The 19,451-nt window shown below is 45.7% G+C and overlaps 1 protein-coding gene across 2 annotated transcripts in view; it reads right to left on the reverse strand.

The window, feature by feature from the left end:
- Positions 1-12,921, reverse strand: part of PRDM1 (PR/SET domain 1) — a 30,665-nt gene extending 17,744 nt beyond the window's left edge. Inside the window, exons 1-2 of one of the 2 annotated variants that reach the window (XM_086461333.1) lie at positions 12,862-12,921; positions 3,021-3,269 (exon numbers count right to left, since the gene is read on the reverse strand). In XM_086461333.1, the coding sequence (XP_086317459.1) occupies positions 3,021-3,269; positions 12,862-12,921 (309 nt within the window). Of the gene's footprint in view, positions 1-3,020; positions 3,270-9,279; positions 9,319-12,861 lie in introns of those variants that run through there. The other variant, XM_086461334.1, reaches the window with a different exon arrangement.
- Between the last annotated feature and the right edge of the window lie 6,530 nt (positions 12,922-19,451).

Raw genomic sequence — 19,451 nt, forward strand, 5'->3', positions numbered from 1 at the left:
TAACAGCTCAAAAATCACTGCTTTCATCAAAATCCCTGATTCAGAGTCTCTCTCTATGAAACAACCTTATCAGAGAAATGGAACAAGTAACAGGTTTGCTGAGATATGTTTCCCTCTGTCAAGCTCACGGACCAGGATGAGGCACTAGTAATAGTCAAGACAGCAGAATAATTGGCACTTCATATCAAGAACGGCTGTTCAGGCTTTAAGGACTGAGACCAAAGGGCAAAATTATTGAAAAAAAATGTTTTCACATGTCTGCATGAAAAAGATCATTCACACACAGCCTTCTAGAGCGTGATTTTGGCACCACGTTTCATCACTTTTTGTGAATTGCTAAGACTGGAGGAAAGGATAAATAGTTCACGCATAGAAACAAATAAATGACTTCATGTAAATCTAGCAGCCTAACATGTTACGAGCAGCGCTAATTCATTTTTTTTTAAATGCTGACACATACTGTGAACTCATAATGAAAAATGTGTCCTTCAGAAAAATTCCCAATCAAGATCCAAGAATAAACAAGAGTATGACGTGTCATGGACTCCGTTGCAAATTCAATGAACCTTTAAAGAGGAGCTACTCACTTCACAAAGCATGCAAGGAAAAGAAACTCAAAAAGCAACCCTCCCCAAACAACAGCGGTTGTACTTCCTCCCTCCCAAGCAGGCACGCAGTACTTTTCCTACTCCAAGTGGGGATATAATTGTAATCATGACAGCACTAGGATTTCATGATCTAATCATGACAGTACTAGCATTTCACAAGCGATGTATTATATATGTTTTTGTCAATAAACTGACTCAGCATTTAAAACTCTCAACCAGATGAAGCCACAGCTCTCCCCTAAGTTAACAACGAAGACAGCTCACATCTGAAACCCACTGGCAAAACACGCACGCATGCATCCCCCAAAGTCTTACCTCATCCTTTCGCAAGTGAAAAAAAAACCCACCCTATCGAGCTGTCAGGACTCCAGTGGTTTTCCATGAGGTCAAAACCAGAATCAGGCTCCCTCGCTGACCCCACAAACACTGATGTGCAAGAGCAACGTGCACCCAGCCCTCAACCCCACTAAACAGAATCAAACTTGGAAGGCAGATAGAAAAATAATGTTTCGCGTCAGAAGTTGCTAGAATGCAAGTGGATTACCCGCTTACAACTATTTCACCCCGCAGACAAGTAGCAAATGAGTGACCTGTCCGCACATTCACAAGACCATAGGTTTCACAGAAGGTGTGGGGAAAAAAGGATCAGATCAGCCCTTTCTTTCAGAGCTACTGTAGAAACAGTCAGGGTTTGAAAGTTCCTGTTGCTCCTTACGGTAGGTGCTATTCAGCGCAAATAAAAGACCGGGGGGAACTCTGGAGAACAAAAGGAGGATGTCCTATATTCAAACTCCCACTAGCAGGGAGCTGCACGGGTCACATTTTACAAGGAAGAACCAAGAATCTTTCAACGACTTCTCTCTCCCCCCACTTCTTATACAGAAGTGGGAGCAATCCTCCTACCCTGATCCACTGACCTGAGCTAGAGCGTAAGGGAATTACACCTCCACGTTTCCAAACACAGCACCGGGAATTCTGAAAGCTCCTCGGATGTCCTCTGCCACAGCAGCAGGACTAAACGGGAGTAGAGAGAGCAAGCAGCCCAAGCCACCAGCCGGCTGCCGAGGATCTGCCCGAGCTGTCATGCTGCAAGCTCATCCTTCAACCAAGAAATCCTCCCATATCATACACTGGAGTCGCAGCTCTATCGCCTCCACTCCCTGTCAAACCAAGACCTATCTAACGATGCAATAGCACCAAACAAGGTTTCACACTTCTGGAGCGTGTCCTTTCTCTGCCAAAGTTCTGCAGGGCAGGGCAGGGCAGATGGGAAGGGAAGAGTGATTTTAAGGAGAATTTAGCTTTAACCTCTTACTAAACCTACTAGACACTGCTTTATGCACTGCCAAGCTAAAATCCACAATGCCAACAACCTCCAGCTGGGGGTCTGGCCCTGTATCTGTTTGCAGGATTAAACAAGCACCTACTCTGGGAGGAAATATTTGATAGGCACAGATGAGTGTACCTCTTCTTTTCAGCTCTGTGGTCAGTGTGTTTAGCCAGAGTAGAAGCACAGGTAATAGCTGCTATACCACAAGTCTCAGCACAAGGAGAAATGAAGGGTTGTCCCTTGGGTTATTACCCCGCCGAACATCACACCTAGCTATAATAGCTACTCTATATGAAGGAGTAAACACAAAACCAAATTGCTCATCCGGGCTCACTTCTTTCCAGCCCTTCTGAAACAACAACAAAGAATGTACCCACTCCAGGGACAAGGATAGGACAGACTTGCACGGCTGGCTACCAGTGAAGATACTGTCCCAGATAAACAAAAGTTAATTTAAGATACGGCCACCCTTCTGTCAAGCTTCTACCATCACTTCCTTAACTGACATGCTGGAGTTTTCAAGAATTTAGGAAGTCAGGAATACAGCAAGCTCACGAAAAGAATAAAGCAATTTCATAACCAAAGGGAAAACAAAAAGAAATAATTAAACACATTTCCAGGAATTTGTTTTTTTTTTTTTCCCCCTCTATGTTTTTTAAAGCTATTTATTGGACAACCGAGGCACTTTAATCTCTGAGCCAGAGGCAATGAATGGTCCTGGCAAACAGCAGTCTAGAAATTGGCAGAGAACTACCCCACAGTTTAAATATGCTTATTCAGATGCTGTTCAAATTGTGTGAAAATTTAACTGTTTGTGAATTGGTACAGAACCAGTTTCAGTGATAGGCTGGCTGTGATTTCCAGTGAAAATATTACATGACAGATGAACAGCCCACAGTTTCTTAAAAGAGTTATTAGGGTCCCATCTTAAAAGCCAGCGGGCAGCATTTGGTGGTGGTGGTGCATGGGGGGTGCGTGTGTGTGTGTTGTTAAAGAATGGAAGCCAGGGTGAGCACACACTTTCCAAAGCACTGTGATTTGGCTTGTCTGACTCCAGCCTTCCCCAGAGCATTGCCGCTTACCTCTTTGCAGTTAGATGCGTATTTGAAAGTCAAGTTCCTTGGCAAGGAAGCCTCTGCCTGAGTTAGGGTGCCTCCGTCGGCACTGGGATCCAACGGGTGATCGTTTACAATGTATGTGCACTTCTCTTCAAAATCGGCTTCCGTCCACAGAGTCATGTCAGCATCCTCCATGTCCATTTTCATTGTCCACTCTCTCCCTTTCACCAGATTCTTGAAACTCACAGCGTCCGAGCTACACTGTGTAGCAGCCTGGAAAATAAGAAAACAGCCTTTAATCCTCATTGTCCTTCAGTGTTGTGGTTTCCGTTGAGACAGCGTGACTAATACAGTAGTCTGTGACACTTTAAAAGCATATGCAGGATAGTTGGTACAGTTGAGTAATAGCCAAAAAGCAGTGTAAACGAAGCTGCTCTGACTGAAGCAGTGCCTTACAACGCCAGCCTCGGTAATAATGAGGAGGGAACAAAAACAAAGAGGAAAAAATCCCTAGGCTGACAACCACTTTACCTTTTTCAGACCCTTTCCTTAATGCTTCAGAGAGATAAAAAAATATTCCATGCTGAAGAAAACGTGGGGTGATGGCCGCGAGACCACTTAGTCGCCTGTGGAAAAGCTGCCTCAGAAAAGTGTCACAAACAAGGAGAGGAAGAGGAAAGGAGCTGCTGTCTGCGTCTGAATGAAGCTAAAAATGGAAAGCGCATGTTGGAAGAGCGGAACCCAGCCTTGCCTCTTCCAAATGGGGAAGCCTGAACTTTCCCACCGGCTTTCAACACACAAACAACTTTCAAAACAACCTGGCCCCCCCGCCTCCTCCTGACGTCCCCTTATCCTTTGGCATGGAAGGCTGAGAAAGCCGACATCCTGCCAGCATCACTGCAGCAGCAGCAGCCCTGCACAAAGCACTGCAACATGCTCTCGGGGGCCAAAAAAAAGAAAAAAAAAAAAAAGGATCAGGAGAAATAAATAAATAAATAGGAGCAGAGCAAACAAATAAAATAAATAATTTTTTAAAAAAGTTTTTCTATCCCTTTTGGTTTTGACGGTACCTCCGAGAATTACTGTCTCAAAGCACTGGATGGGAGCTTCGCAGGACAATTCCACCAAGTCCTTCAGCCCCTCCGTCTATTCAGGGCAGAAGCACTGTTACCAGATCTATCCCCCAACAGGTACTCGCTCAGGCTCTTTCCCTAAGGTTCATTAGGGACCGAAATCCGTGCCTACACCGGTAACTGGGAATGACGTTGAAGCCCGGCGTAAAATCCCTTCATTTTCCTTTTCGGATACGCAGCTGCCGTGAAATTCACACCCCTCCTCCGGTAAAAAGCGAAACGCGAAGGCTGAGAGAGCACGATCTTCCAAGGAAGAGGTTAAGGGCTGCCTCATTCCGGGCTAAGGGGAGACCCCCGGCACACCACCCCCCCACCCCCCCCCCCCCCGGGACCGCCTCTCCCGCTCCGGGAAGGCACAGCGGGGGCCGCCCGGGGAGGCTGAGGCGGGGGGGGGGGGGGGGGCGGCGGGTAGCTCCCCACAGCCGCCGCGGGACCGGCCCCGACTGCTCGCCCGAGCGGGGCGCCGGTTACCGACTCCCGGCGTTGAAAGGGGGAGAGGAGACGAACAGCGAAGATCGGGGGGGGGGGGTGGGGTGGGGGGGTGGAGGTGGCAGGGTGGCGGTGACAGCTGCACGGCGGAGCGAAGGGGTTAACGCCGATCGGAGGAGCGCTCCCGACCCGCGAGAGGAAACTTTTGCTCCGTCCTCCGGGCGCCGGCGAGAAGCAGCAGCCGGGGAGGTGAGGGGGGGAGGCATCGCGCTCCTTACCGGGGCAGAGTCCGCGCGCGTTTCCACACCGAAGCCCACCGTCGGCGGCAAACCTGGCTCATCTCTACCGAGTAAACATTTCTCCTCCCTTCCAGCGGCCGGGTCCCCGGGAGACTGACTCACACCTCCAGCCGCCGCTCCCGCCCGCTCCTCCCCCGCTGTCAGACAGGTGCTGCCCCGCGCCCTGCGCTTGCCTCTGGGAAACGCTGGGGGGCCGCCTGCCACAGCGGCGCGGCACGGCACGGCACGGCACGGCGCGGCGCGGCGCGGCACGGCGCGGCACGGCACGGCACGGCACGGCCCGGCCCGCGCGCGGCTCGCGCCGGCCCCTCCCTCTCCCCACAGCGCGGGAGGTGGGGCCCTACCTGCCGGCCCCTGCCCTCCGCCGAGCCCCCGCCGGGATGGAGGGGTGTTTTGGGGTAGGTTTTCTTTTTTAAATTACTGCTAATTTTTTTTCTGTTTTGAGTTGGGTTTTTTTTGTTTGTTTTTTTTTTTTTCAGCCGCTTTCGACCAGGATGGGGCGGCCGGGTCCGGCCGCTGGGTGAGCAGGGAGAGCCGCGGCGCTGCCCCGCGGCCTGGGCCCGGCGGGGGGCAGGCACCTCGGCGCTGCACGGGAAGTGCACGGACGGCTTTTACTAGAAATCTGGTTTTCGGGCTATTTTAAGCTCCAGAGGTCAACATGTGCCCGCTTTCGTTCTCCCTCAACTTGACTAGATAGAACAGTATAAAAATAACCAATAAAATGACTCCCAGGTTCCAGAATATCGATTAAAACCCGATTTAAAGCACTTACTCCCAAACCTTAACAACCACAGTACTTTAACTCGAAATGACCAATTTGGGAGTTTCAGAGTTTCGATTTTATCCCTTTCCAGAGGCTCTTTCTATAGAATCACCTCCTGTAAAAGGAATTGGGAAAAACATTTCTGTTTCTTCCTTTAAATAAAATCCCCCCGCGCCTGCCCAGGTAACAGCAGGGAAGCTCACAGGAGCAGAGCAAGGCAGGCAGCATTTCCTAACTCGACGTGTCTTTCGCAGCACGGTAAGAAAACGAGCGCCGATCTTGCGCAGGGTGATACGTAATCAACCATCCGGGAGCACGCTGGTGATGGAAGGAGGATTGGTACAGCAATTAGCAGACCCCGCACCCCGTTTTCTTCCCTCCAATCCAAGTCAGCGTGCCGGCTGAAGGAAGGACATCCTGTGATGATGGCATACAATGTCCTGTTTGTTTATTATTAAGAGCATTCCTGCTTCTCATTACAAAACAACCAGATGCCTTACTTCCTTCAGTGGTCCTGTCTCTTCAGCGAGGCGTCCTCGGGTTTAGAGGAACAGTGATGCACAATTCCATTTATAGCCATCTACAGCCCAGTGCGAACGCTAGCTGCTTCACTGCGAGGCAGGCTCTACTACTTTTCCTTTTCTCACACACGTCTGCAAGCATATTTCTCATCGCCTTCCCAGCACTTTACGTGGCAGCCAGTTTCACATTCTTCTTCTCAACACACGCACACTTACATTTTGGAGTGATCTGGGTGCTACGTATTTCTTCACAGGAAAAAGGGAGAAAGAGGAAAAAAAAAAAGCACGTTTTATGCAATCGAGTGCCTGTCTGCGTCTCTGACGGGTGTACACACATCCCTTTCCCTTAACCTGCTCCTCCTCCCTCTGATCAAAAGACGTGTGGAAAGGATTACTTGCCATTTTCGGTCTGCGATGCTGAGAATAGTATATCTGTGTAAAGACCTTCCGTATGCGCTAACACAGGAGGGCTCGTGGCAACAGACATAAGTAGGGCAACTGCTTGCAAGTGAGTGTCCTGGCTTAACTTCCACCACAGTGTAATTCCACAAGAGAGGTGGCCCGAGCACTGGGCTGAAGGATATAAATGTAATTGGATATACCCAGTAAAACCGAGGCACATCCAAAATGAGGTCTAGGAAGGCTCTGAAGTAGGAAGAACCATTCATTAAAGGAGAGAAATCCGGCCTACTTGATTGGGTTAATTAACTGATGCTGAGTCACACCGTATAGAACAGAAAAACAATGTAGTCATACTGAAGGTGATTATTTTACCGAAAAATAGTCTCACTCTGAGAGGCAGCTGTTTCAGAGCTTTTCACTTCCCTGTTAGCTTGAAAGAGAAAAAAAAAAAAAGGGGGGGGGGGCGGGGGGGGGGGGGGGCAAGAAAAAAGGGTTGATGCATTTCCTTCAGGGGCCGATCTTCTTAATGTGAAGGAGAGCAGGAGAAAAGCAAATCTGCCTTTCAAGGAACTGAGAATGCTTTTGGGCTGGAGAAGGAGAGGAAGCAGAGATTAGATCAGATCAGACGAAGAGAAATATTCGTCAGGATGACAGGAGGATGCCAATATCCCAGGTCAGTGCGGCTCTCTCCCTGGAGCCTGGGGAGGAGAGTACAGCCTATGAAGCCTACGGACTTCAAATAACTCTGTGGCACACTCCGAGGCTATCCTGAAATTAGCTCCAGGTGTCTCACTGAAGCTGAGCCCAGAACTACCGTAGCGCAGGAGAAGGGATTTCGCTGGTGTGCAGGTCTAGCCTAACGGTGCCTGATCTGGAATAAGACTAAGTTTAGCAAGAAAGAAAAGAGAGAAACAAATTGTTAAGGATGTGTATTAAAGTAAGACTCACAAAGGAAACTCTGCCATTAAAGAAATATACAGACTGACCTTCTGACCTTCCTCCTTAATAGAGAAACATAAAAAGACGCCCTGTTCAACCAAAAGTTTTCTGCTCTTTTATAGAAATCTTTCATACCAGTAGCCACTATTGTCTGGAATGTGCAATCTCAAAATGTTGTTCATTTCAAAAAGAACATTTTTAGTCATATTTTCATTTTTTCCTTCTCGCTCATAGAAAACCTCAATTACTGTATTAATCAGCATTTCTCAGGCAGCTCTCTCTGCAGCAGCTTTCAGCCTGGCAACAAATCATGAATGGCCCTAACAGCTCTGATCTCAGAAATCCCCATCCATTTCCTTTGATGCTATCACCACTTCAGCTCAACAACAAGCCTGCGCGACTCGGCCTCAGCTGCTGCCGCCGCTGCTCACCCTGCGCCTGCTGTAATTGTAAGGGGAAGAAGGAGGGAAGGGAGCTGGCTCTAATAGACGAAACTTCTTTAGAAAGTTGGAGGGGAGATAAAATGCACACAAGAGATTAAAGCAGAGTCTCATTTTCACATCCTCCCCTTCCCCTTCCCCAAACAAGGTCAGTGGCAGATTGACCACATCAAGAGTAACTACCAGACCCACCCCCATTTCCCACTTCCTGCATGTAGGCATCCTTGTGCTGGTAAACATTTGGGGACCAGTTGTGGTCATTACTCGGAGAAGGTACATGATGTAGTTGCACGACTGCACATCTTTTAAAAGCCAACTGAGAAATCAAACTCAAAGAAGAACTTGGCTTTCAAGTTCTGCTGAGACACACTCGTGTTTTGGGGCCACGTTTCTGAAAACGTGGTTGCTGTCAGATTCAAGGGAAAGAGCGAGACCCAGCACACCCTAGTGACTCTGCAACAGGAAAAGTTACAGCCTTCTTCTCACAGACTGGCCTGACCTTTGCAAAACACAGCCTATAGGCTTCAGATACAATCTCAGAGGCTTTGTATGCCCTGGACGGCTTCAGCATGGTATTGCCTATAAGGAGAGAAATTAAAATCGCACTTGAATCTACATGAAGGTTTTTGCAAGGGCATTTGGGGTGGTGTATGTTGTAGCCAGGAGGCTTTTGAATTAACGCATGCAGCTTTCAGGGACTGCCTTTAATTACAGAGCACCGTGGTCATTGCCTCGTAGCACTTCCAAATGCCTTTACGTTTATTTTTGTCTCGGCAGTGCAATACCAAGAGTACATCTTTTGGCGGCACTCTCAGCTACTGCCTAGTGCAAGCCTTAACATCTCTTTTGATTTCTGTTGTTTCATCCTCTCAAGAAATTTTCCTTAAAAAGAGAAAAAGGGAGTCAAAATAAAATACCATATCCCTTTTTGTTTCCAGTTAGGCCTTATTAAAATACTGCTCAGATGACTTATGAATAAGCCAGAACAACCCTCCTCCAATGGAAAAAAACATTCTTGCAGCACACAGAAGCGAGAACTAAGCTTCAGCCATTTCCTCTTGTTGAGGCTTGAGTTTGAGACGAAGGAGCCGAGGCTGTCTGGGCCTTGCTATCAGGAGGGCGAGAAGTCACTGTGAACGCAGCTCAGCAGCAAAGACAAAACACTCTGAAGCCACTCGCGCTTGTTTCCCAAGAAGCAAGCTGGGGTGAAGGTATTGAGAAAGCAGCAACAGCACAGGCTTTGTCACTGCACTTCTTTTCCTGGTGGGAAAAGGCAGCAGACTTCAGGGTCTGGACTAAATGTAAAGGAGCCAACTCCTTGTCCCTCACAAGAAGGGAAATGCCTCACAGCAGAGACCACAGATGTTCCCCTCTTAGTTAACATCAGCCTTCCCATCATGTTTCTGAGCGATGGTGGTCTTGGGAAAGATTGGGATGGTAGCCCGGAGCTCATACAACAACGCTTATATATTGTCTTCGCATGTTTCTACCAACTCAAGTTTATACTAGGCAAGAAAACCTGAGCACAAAAATCAACCTTCCACATCCCAAACACAGACTTTTGCATACTCTGTCCATAGCAACCGAGTCTGAGGGAAAATTAATGAGAACAGGCCAGCCCATTCCAACCACTTTCCAATCTTACTGGTGACAAAGGACCGAAAAAAGGGTATGCTTTTGGAAATTTGCCTTTAAAATAGGCTGATTTTGAGATTGTTAGCCAGGAGGGATGCGACTGTATACATATATTAGAAGGCTCACTCCTGTGAATATTTCAAAGACATCAGCCCCACCACAAGCTCACAACAATCTGAAATAACGAAGCCACCTCAGAATTAATTGCATTAATTCAACTTCCATGTCTCTGCCCAACTTGGCAGTCATGACACTTTTTGTGTCATAGTGATACGAACCACAGTGAAACTTTGGACTCTGTTCCTGCACAATTCAGTTTTCGTTTCAAGTACTCTCCAGGCTGCCCAATCTCGTGGAGCTGATGAACACATCAGAAGGAGGGCGAGATCCATGGGTGGAACCACGCCACTTTTCTCAGACAAAGAACTGGCCACAGAGCGCGTTTCAAAACAGATTAACAAAAACAACAGCTACACACCATGACAAAGCGCATATGGTGGAAACGAAAATATTTACCCACAGATTATCACAGATCCAGCAATGCAACTACCGTGCATCTAGGACCAAAGGATTCGAAATAGTGACTGTATGTTTAGAGCTGATTAGGGAATCTGTCAGGGGTGGGCTGAAGGACCACTTTTTAAGCTTCTAAGAGTACAGTTGTCATTTCTCCAGCCTTCCTACCCCAGGGTGGTGAAATAACAGTCTTTTCATACCTGTGTGTTGGCTGGGGGAGGGAAGAATTCCTCTGCTATTAAACACAACTTCTCATTAAATAGTTGACACCTTATCCTTCTTTAAATGTTGTAATGTTTACTTTGCAAAACCCAGGAAAGCTTTTAAAATAAAGATAGCAGAGAGATTCTTAAGCCGGGTGTCTTTGCTTATCTGCTCTTTATCAACCAGCTATTGTTTCTGGAGGAGTTCGTTGGGGAAGGTGGAGCAAAGGGGGTTAATGTTCAATAGGTATCTATCAGTTCCCCTGAAGGAATAGCGCTGCTGACAGAAGAGCAACACGGGGCTCTCAGCTACTTCCTGCAGAATGTAACAAACCAGAAAGAAAAAAAACGAGGGCTGCAGCTACTTCTTTTTTGTGTTTTTTTTTCACCCCTTCGGTTTTTTCCTCCCTCTCCCAAAACAACTAGTTTTAAGAAAGACATTGTCCTTAGGAGAGATAATCCCACAATAGAGAGTCCATTAGAGGTATTAAAGCATTGGCAGCGCCTGATCTACAAGAAGGGCTCTGTCCTGACAATAGACAATTAAAGCTGATAAATCTGCACTACTTGTTGCCGTTCTAATTCCTCGTAATTGTATGCTACTTGTCCCTGCCTCCTGCGTCCAGGGATGAAGCATGCTTCTTTAATCTCCAGAGTACCTGACCTAGTTCCTATGTGGTCTTTTCAGGACCTGTTTTCTTCCCATCTGGACTTCTTCCCTCCTACTCTCCTTTCCTGCTTCCCTCCCCTAAGCATTAAGAAGAGGTTACGATAGAGGGCACAGAAAACATCAGAGCACAGCACCCGGATCAATAATTCTGGAGCCCCAGACAATGCACTAATCTGCAATAACAGCTAATCATGGTCAATTTGGCACACCAGTGATTAAACTGTACTTTTCATTAGGCTCAACAAGTAGAGCAGACGCACACTGACAATTCAAATTGCCCTGTCAGAAAGAGCTGCCAAACTTGTGTGCACTTCTGCGTTTGTAGCTGCTGCATCACTGGTCTTGCCAGACTAGGCGCTTTGTGGGGGCTTATCTTTTTTCTTTTGGCATTTTATGGACTGGGACTCCTAGCTGTGTTTTCTATAAAAAGCAAGCCCCTGCCTCACTTTACTACCACGAGTTCTCCTAGTTAAAGGGCTCAGTGGTTGAAATTGTGATGTGCTGTGCAGGATGCTGAAAAATGATCATCGCATACATGTTCCCTCCTGGTGCTGACAGTATTCTTGGTTTTATGTCTCAAAGATACTTGGTGTTTTTCTCTTTTTTTTTTTTTTTTTTTTTTTTTTCCCTGAAGAAAGCTTGGAAGCCTGCTAGTGACAGAGCAGAAGTATGAAAATGTGCATCACAGGACTTAAAAGATGGAAAACAAGTAAAAATTACCTTGGATCTATTTGTTTTTCAAACCAAACTGTTCAGCCAACCTTACAAAACATTTGGAGACTGATGAATGGTTTGAGTTTTCTTTTTTCACCTCTGAACTTGTGAACAAGCCACTACTGTGTCCACCTTAGAAATCTACAGTTATTAACCCTTACATGCCATTTTGATAGTGACCTTTCCATCACTCTCATAGAACAATTTCTTCTGACAACAATTTCTTCTGGTTACAATGGTACCTAGTGGACCCATTTTGCAAACTACCCTGAAAGCCTCACCCAAGAGTTTGCCACAATCTTTCTCTAAAGCACAGCACTGAATTCCAGGACTCTTAGAGACCGACCCCACACACTCAGGGGTCTCCCTCTGTTTAACTTTAGCTTATCATCCTTGTATTAACTTGAATAAGTGTTAAAACTGCACACCAAGGTGCTTTTTTTTAAAAAAAAAAAAAAAAAGGAGGGGGGGAAGGAAAAAAACAAGAGCGTGGAAGATGTCAAAACGAATGCAGGAAATGTCTATTCAACTATTAATATTAATGAATCCCTAATGCATTTGCAACCCATTTGAGGTAAGTCAGTAGAGTTCTTCTCCTGACAGCTATTCCTCATCAAAATACCACTGCTGAAGATGTTGATGCTTTCCCTTTTGCTTTGTAATCTTTAAACCAAGTTTAAATCACACCAGAGCCTACCACAAAATAATGTATTTTATCCTAAGTGAACACAAAGCCCTGGAGACAGAGGTTTAAAACAGTACACATGTCCGCTCAATTTATCATTTTAAGATAGGAAGCTGCCGCAACAAACAAAACACCTCCTTGAAAGTGGGACAGCAGCAGATTGCGGTGCAGAAAGCTCTGGGATCTTTTGTTTTCCTGGAGAGCAACAACGGGGCTTTGCAGAGAAAGACAACAGCCTCCCCTTGCTGAAATCTAAATCAGTTCGTATAGGAAAGCCTGCCAACTGCTAGTTAGATGGTAACAAAATATTGGAGATAATTCACTTTTCACGATAAAGCAGAAACAAGCAGGCATGCAGCACCCAGCAGGGGCTCAACTGATAAAACGGTGTCAAACTCAAACCATTTGTCAATTGGGAGGGAAGAGAGCAAGCTGAAAGATGGACTCAGGAAGTAGATTTATCTAGTGCGACACATTAACTAGTATAAATACTAAGGAAAAAGTAAACACATTTACCCAGCAGTATCTCCAGCCAGCAAAGAAAAGGCTTCTGAGCCTCAGACCCACGCTGACCATCTAACCACTCAGCTGTCAGCTGCAACAGCAGTAGCATTTTTCTTCTTGTGCAGGATTGCAATGCCATTTAATTCATGGCACTAAAAGGTTTTATTAAAAGCGTACATTATAATTAAGCAAAACAAAAGCGTGACTCCTCTGCTGTTCTAGTCTCCTCCCTCCACCCAGTAGCCAAAACAATAAAACCACCTTGGCAGCAAACAAGTCAGGTAACATACCCCGGAGAAGAGCACAGATTTGTTATATAATCATTTACTTTGTGTCTGGCTTGCTCAAAACTGCCTTATCAGAAACTTCTGTCCCGGAGGCTCCCGAGGCAACAGAGGGAGCTGACAATGCAGGTCAGGCACAGTAAGTCGCCAGCAGCGTAATGTGGGGCACACAAACAAACTGGAATAATGCAGGGCAGACGGGCTCTTTGGATGCACGCTTTCCATTGGAAAGTCTAAACAAATAACACAGTTATTTGGGCAGCACATCTCTGCTGCAATCCCCAGGAAAGAAGGAAAATGGTTCAAAGGGACTTAGAATGCCAACCCACAGCTACGTACACACACCTTGTGCTGGCAACCCGTAATATCAAAGGATGGCACATCACATCAGCAAACCATTCTAACACTCAATCTAACACAAAACTCAAAAGTTATCAGCAAAGTAAGTAGTCTGCATCATGCCCCCCCCCCCCCCCGCCCCCAAAGAAAAAGGAGTTAATTCATAAAGCAAAATATAGCAGTTCTTTGTTCAGCTGTACCTTCATGTGTCCACACAGCACAGGTTCCCCACCTCCAGCTCATGCATCTCAGGATTTTAGTCCATATGGAAAGTCTGTCATTCACTCTCACACCCTTACACGCACACACGCATGCTCGCACACCCGTACACGCACACCACACCCGCGCTCTCGCTCCCCAACACGCACTGCCTGGAACCGCTCCGAGGATTTCAGAATTTCCTCTTGCTAGCAGATTCCTCCCTCCCCTCGCATCCACTCCACCCCGTTCTGTAATTAGGCTTAACAAGAGCAATTAACAAAACAAACTCCTCTCCGCCTGGTGGCCTGATAATTCTGATTGTCATAATGTATTAAGATGTGTAAGCCAGTTTAAAATAAAGATAAATTACAACATTGCACAACAGCCATTTTGCACCTATTTTTACTGCTTTTATCATAGCGATAATACACATTCAGCCACGCCTTTGATTTAAAACACAAACCCCCAAAACTCACATCTGAACGGCAGAACTCAAAACTGTCGCTTTTGGACCAACGAGACTATGTTGTTTTTCTGCTAGTTTACTCGAGGACAACTCCCTCCTCCTATGCACAGCAAACTCCACAGAAACATGTTTTTCTTTTTGGAATTACTTTGTGACCCTAAAAATCTAAGATGTAATACCAAGTTTAAATGCATCTTCTGGCTTTACAGATGTCCACGAATAAAAGGATTGTAATTGTTCCTTTTGCCCTGCCTGGTGTCTAACGGCATGATCTAGACCAAAGCTTCAAAATTTTTCTGATGTTTGTCCATCCACTTTCAGATCACTTTCTTTCAGCAATCAAATCAAAGAAATTTAGTGTCACAATCATCAAAAACCCAACAATTGAGGACTAATTTCAGGTGGTCAGCAGAGAAACTTTGATGTCCTTTGATTTCAGTGAGCTATGGGTCCAACCCACACAGAAAATTTACACACAGCCTGAATTCAGTTGGAAAACATATCTAGTTCTTGTTCTGCTTATACACTCCGGGAGCGTGTAATTAAAACTGTCAACATAAAATTAGTAAACATATCAAAATCGTAAGCACACAAAAAATTGACGAGCAGAAGAGAAGACCAGAAAATAAAACCAGTTTGGTATGTGACACACATTTGGGTTCGTCTGAACTGAAAAAACATTCTGCTCCCTCAGATACGAATAAACTGATTCACAATACCATCTGCCAACTAACCACAAACGATTAAAAAAAAAAAAAAAAAGGAAAGAAAAAAAGAAAGGCTGGTGTTGCTAGCGTATTGTTGGAATCCTGCAGTTTCTGATAAGCAAGATATGTTTTCCTAAGTCAATGATTTCATCTCTGCTGGGTGTCAACATTTGCACAAGAATAATTTTGGGGGTCAGAAAGACATCAGCAAATGAGATTTCAAAAGGTTTCATAAGAGCGCAGATTGCTCAAACACAGGGAAAGGAGGGTTTCAGCTTCCAGAAGTTCACTCTTCTGCTTCTTCATTCCTCCTTCCCTGAAGTTGAGTCAAAGTTCTGTAAAAACCTACAGTGAACCATCAGATTTGCAAGACAACAGCCTCACATAAAAAGCCACGCTTTGCAGTGAGACAATCACTCCAAAATGACAGTAAACTGAGACTATAATGGTGCAAAATCAGGCACTCTTTCAAATGGTAGGAGATGCCAGGTGTAGAAGTGCATACAGAAACTCAGTTCTGCTCTCCTGGCATATGGTGCACCATCTTTTTCTCCACCAGATCTCTTCCTCATTCAGTGTTTAGAAAGAACAGCCTGACTAAAAAAGTAGTTTTTCCAGATTTTTGCCCTCTTTTTTCTCCTTGAAAGCCCAGTGCCTTACTTTTACCACAGACTGTTCAAATGGAAGACAAACCAATTTTGTCTTGTATTTTTCCACTTTGCTCATGGCAACAGCAGCACTTGATGCCTCACAAATATCAAATAATGACTAATCTGATTTTCACAATACCTCCCCCATATGCTGATGAAGGTATTATTGCTATTCTCACTCTGCAGAAGGGCTATGGAGACACAATGACATTAACATCAAAAGTGTACATTAATTTTGGGATGCAGAGCATCTGATTTACTCAGCACGGTGTATTACTTTCTATGTTCAAAGCATTTCTCTTCCTGGTATCTGTGATGGCTCTGTGTTTTGCCAGGCTTCACATCAGACACCCAGGAAGATGTCCAAATTAATGACCACCTGCAAAAGCCTTTGCTGAGGTGAACTGGCATGAATCTTATTCAGAATCACAGGCAGAAATAATACCCGGTTCCTCAGAGCAGAGCTCACCTGCCCTGAGAAGAGCAACACTTCTTCCTACCACAGCTGTTTTACTTCCTTACGCTGCAGCGAATGAGATGGGGGGAAGAGGTGTCTTCAAGATAACATTTTATTACACCACCCCAATTCATCTCCCCTAGCAAGCCTGTCTGATGCCTGAGTGAGGCAAGTAACCAGTAGAAAAAAAACAGTAATTAAATGAGTAATTAAAGACTGTATCATAATGCATAAGAGGATGAAATTTGGGTTAGGCAAATGACCTAAACTCTGGAGAACTTGAGTTTGCAATTTTAGTCATGTTCTTCAACAGGTTTTGTGTTAATTTTTGAAACTGCAAATGGAAAAAGCAGAGATCCCATGACCTGACATCACACTGATGCCCACACTGGTCAGCAGCAGATCTGAGAGACTCTGATCTGCCATGGGCAGACCTCTGCAGGGAAGCTAGCAGGCCTGGCTTAGAGCAACCATACGGCTGTTTTCGGCAACGGCAGCACAAGCATTGGAAGGGACAGGACACGTCTGCTTCCCCAGGTGATGTGCTGGAAGCAGAGGAGCAACTGCTTTCAGACGCCTCGGTTTCATGCCAGGTTCATGTGGAGTTTGTTCCTCCTGTCCTCTCTGCCTGTTTCAGCCCATCTTCCAGACCTCGTCTCAGACTTCTGATTGGTCTCCTTGCCCCTTGCTCACCTTGTTCCTCTGACCGCTCTTGTAGTTTCCCTTTCCAGTCACTCCCATTTTCCACTCCCACACCCAGGCTCTGTGTACCAAGTATTCTCGTGTATCAAGTCTTCTCATCAAGCCAGTTTCAGTCCCTCCTGCTTCCTCATCTGCACCGCACTTCTTCCCCCTCCTGATCTAAAGCAAACATGGTACACTGTCTATCCCCATGTGCCACTTTCCGCTGACTAGCAGGCCTGGCCTCCACAGCTTGAACAGCAATGTGGTAGAGTCAAGTCTCCAGGCATCTCCTGGTGCTCCTCTGCAGGCATGTAGCGGTGAGCTCAGTTCGAACGTTGAGCAGACATGGTGTCAAGCCAACTGGAAGTCCTGTGACTATGTTCGTATGGCACTGAGCCCGAGCTAATAAGCCCTGGTGAGAAGCCGGATATATTAGCTTGGGCTTAGCACCGTGCTAATGCAGTCAGGCAGCTTTTGTATGAGAGCTGGCTTACATCCCACCCGCTTTTAACACCAAGCTTGCTCGTCTTCATCTACAATAACCCATAAAGATAAATCCCTCCGTCTCGTACCAACCTTACTCTCAGTTTCCCTCCTCCCTGACACTGCTGATCTCCAGGTGCAGTCTCTCCTTCTTCATAATCCCCTCCAGGTTCAGCTCTTGTCCATAAGCTTTTAAAAACAGCTCCTTTTGATGACTCTCTGGCCTCAGGATGGTTTGCAGTAAGCATCCACCGAACATGCACTCTTCTGCTCTCAGTTCAGGCGCTCAGTTCTAGACCTAACAGCGTTCACTCACTGAAATGAGGCATGATGCTCTCCTACAGCTGCGGGTGGGGTGTGTGCTCTGCCAGTTGTCTAGGTTGGCTTCTAGCTCAAAAGCAATTCTCCTGGGTGTGGGAGTCAGGGATGGAGGTGGGGACAGGGCTGGTGTGTGTCCTGTCTTGTTCTGACAGAGACCCAATGTAAGAGATGCTCCTGGCAGAGAGATGGTATCCGAGCATCCCTGACAACAATGGCCACCACCCTCCCCTGTCACATATGTTGTCCTTCCCTGGGACACTGAACTGGGGCTGTCATGGTGGATATTGCTTTTCAAAAGAAAAGTCATCACACTCTTAGTGTTAGCAACACCTTTTTTGACATAGCCAAGTTCTTGGAAATGGCAGAATAGATTTGGAGGAAAAACACAGCCTGAGGAAAAGTAAAATGTAAGAAACAACTGAGCCACAGGTTTAGAATTTGGAAGATTTATGAGCATGTAAAAGTGGGATCTCCTAATGCAAATGGTCTGTCTGTCTTAGCAACAGGTGATGCTACCAGCCCTGCTTATATTAGAGATCAGCTTCCTGAGATTAAGTTTAGGGCAATGTTATTGAATATTCTTGTTTGTATGAGAATGAGAATATTGTCATCACCCACAGATCACATACAAAGCACAGGCTTAGATTTAAACCCTATTTCCTTGGCCTGCTATTCCTTTTTCAGTGGCCCAGGCCAATGCATTAGAATTGCATTAATTATACAACATGGCAAGTTTTGATAAAGACAGAAAGGATGCTCCTGTTCAACAAGTTTACATAAAGTGCTCCTTTTCATATACTAAATCCTACAGGGCAATGGAGACAACAAAAATGCCGGTGTTACTATTTTTCATCACTGTTAAGATCAGAAAAATAAACAAGTGACTATCTAATTGCAGTAGTTTGATGTAATAAAACCAGATACTTAAGTGACTAATTTCATCACCAAATAATAATAAATCTTTTTTTAAAGATTAATTTGCACCAGTCTGTCCCAGCATACCCCTTATCTAAAATTATTAGCACTACGTGCACACAAATCAGGCAACAGGGAGTAAGGGAAGCTTGCAATCAGACCTAATATCTTCCCTTCCTCTCAGCCCCCAGTACAGGACAGCCACTTCCTTTCTACAAACGCTTCGCTCAGATCTGTACACAAGACAGGCCACATCTTCCGGGGAGGCTCAAAGTCTTTGCAGACGCACAGTTGCCTTCAAAGCATCACTAGAAATCTGTGTGGGAAGACTCTCAAATATTAAAACCATCCTATAATCTTTTCTTCTACGCCAACAGCAAACCCTCTCTAAACTTATCTATCACTTCTCTGTTTAGTTTATTCTGGGCTGCAGAATAAACTTTCTGACTACTGAAAAAACTGGACAAATACATAAGCTGTACCATATCTGCAAAGGAAAACGATAGAGAAAAACTGTATGTCCTTTCCAGACAGACAGTTCTCTTCTAGAACATGAGAATTATGCATCAGCTTGTCCTCTGTTACCAAAAGCAGGCAAAAAAGAAGGCTGGTGTGCAAATACTGCGCTTCAAAATGCAGCTTTTCTGTCCTAAATCCGAACTGACTTGCCTTTTGGATCAACACTCCGTTACCATCTTGCCCGATTTTCTTCTCCCAAATGCAACTGCTTGCCCTCTAGCAGATTCACAAATTATTTAAGCCGTGATCTTCAGTGTTAAGAAATCCCCAGCTGAAAGTTTGCCGCAGCACTCGTAACCACAGCCCAGCAGCGAGCAGGGCGCAACACTGCTCTTCCTCGTGCCGCACCGGGGTGGCCAGCCCGTGCTTGCTGACTACAGACAAGAGACTGACATGTTTGCTCAGTTTCCCCATTTCTAACCTGAGAGCTACCCTGTGCAGGGGGATGACTTTCAGAGATACATCCTTTGTAACCTCTCCTTGCTGTCAGATGTCCTCTGCAGCCAGTTCATGGCTTTCATTTTGTATTTCACAATAGCTTAACAATGTTGGTAAAAATTCACAGACGACTACTAC

The sequence above is a fragment of the Leptosomus discolor genome, chromosome 2 (genome assembly GCF_034619465.1).
Source record: "Leptosomus discolor isolate bLepDis1 chromosome 2, bLepDis1.hap2, whole genome shotgun sequence".
Taxonomy (NCBI): Eukaryota; Metazoa; Chordata; class Aves; order Leptosomiformes; family Leptosomidae; genus Leptosomus; species Leptosomus discolor.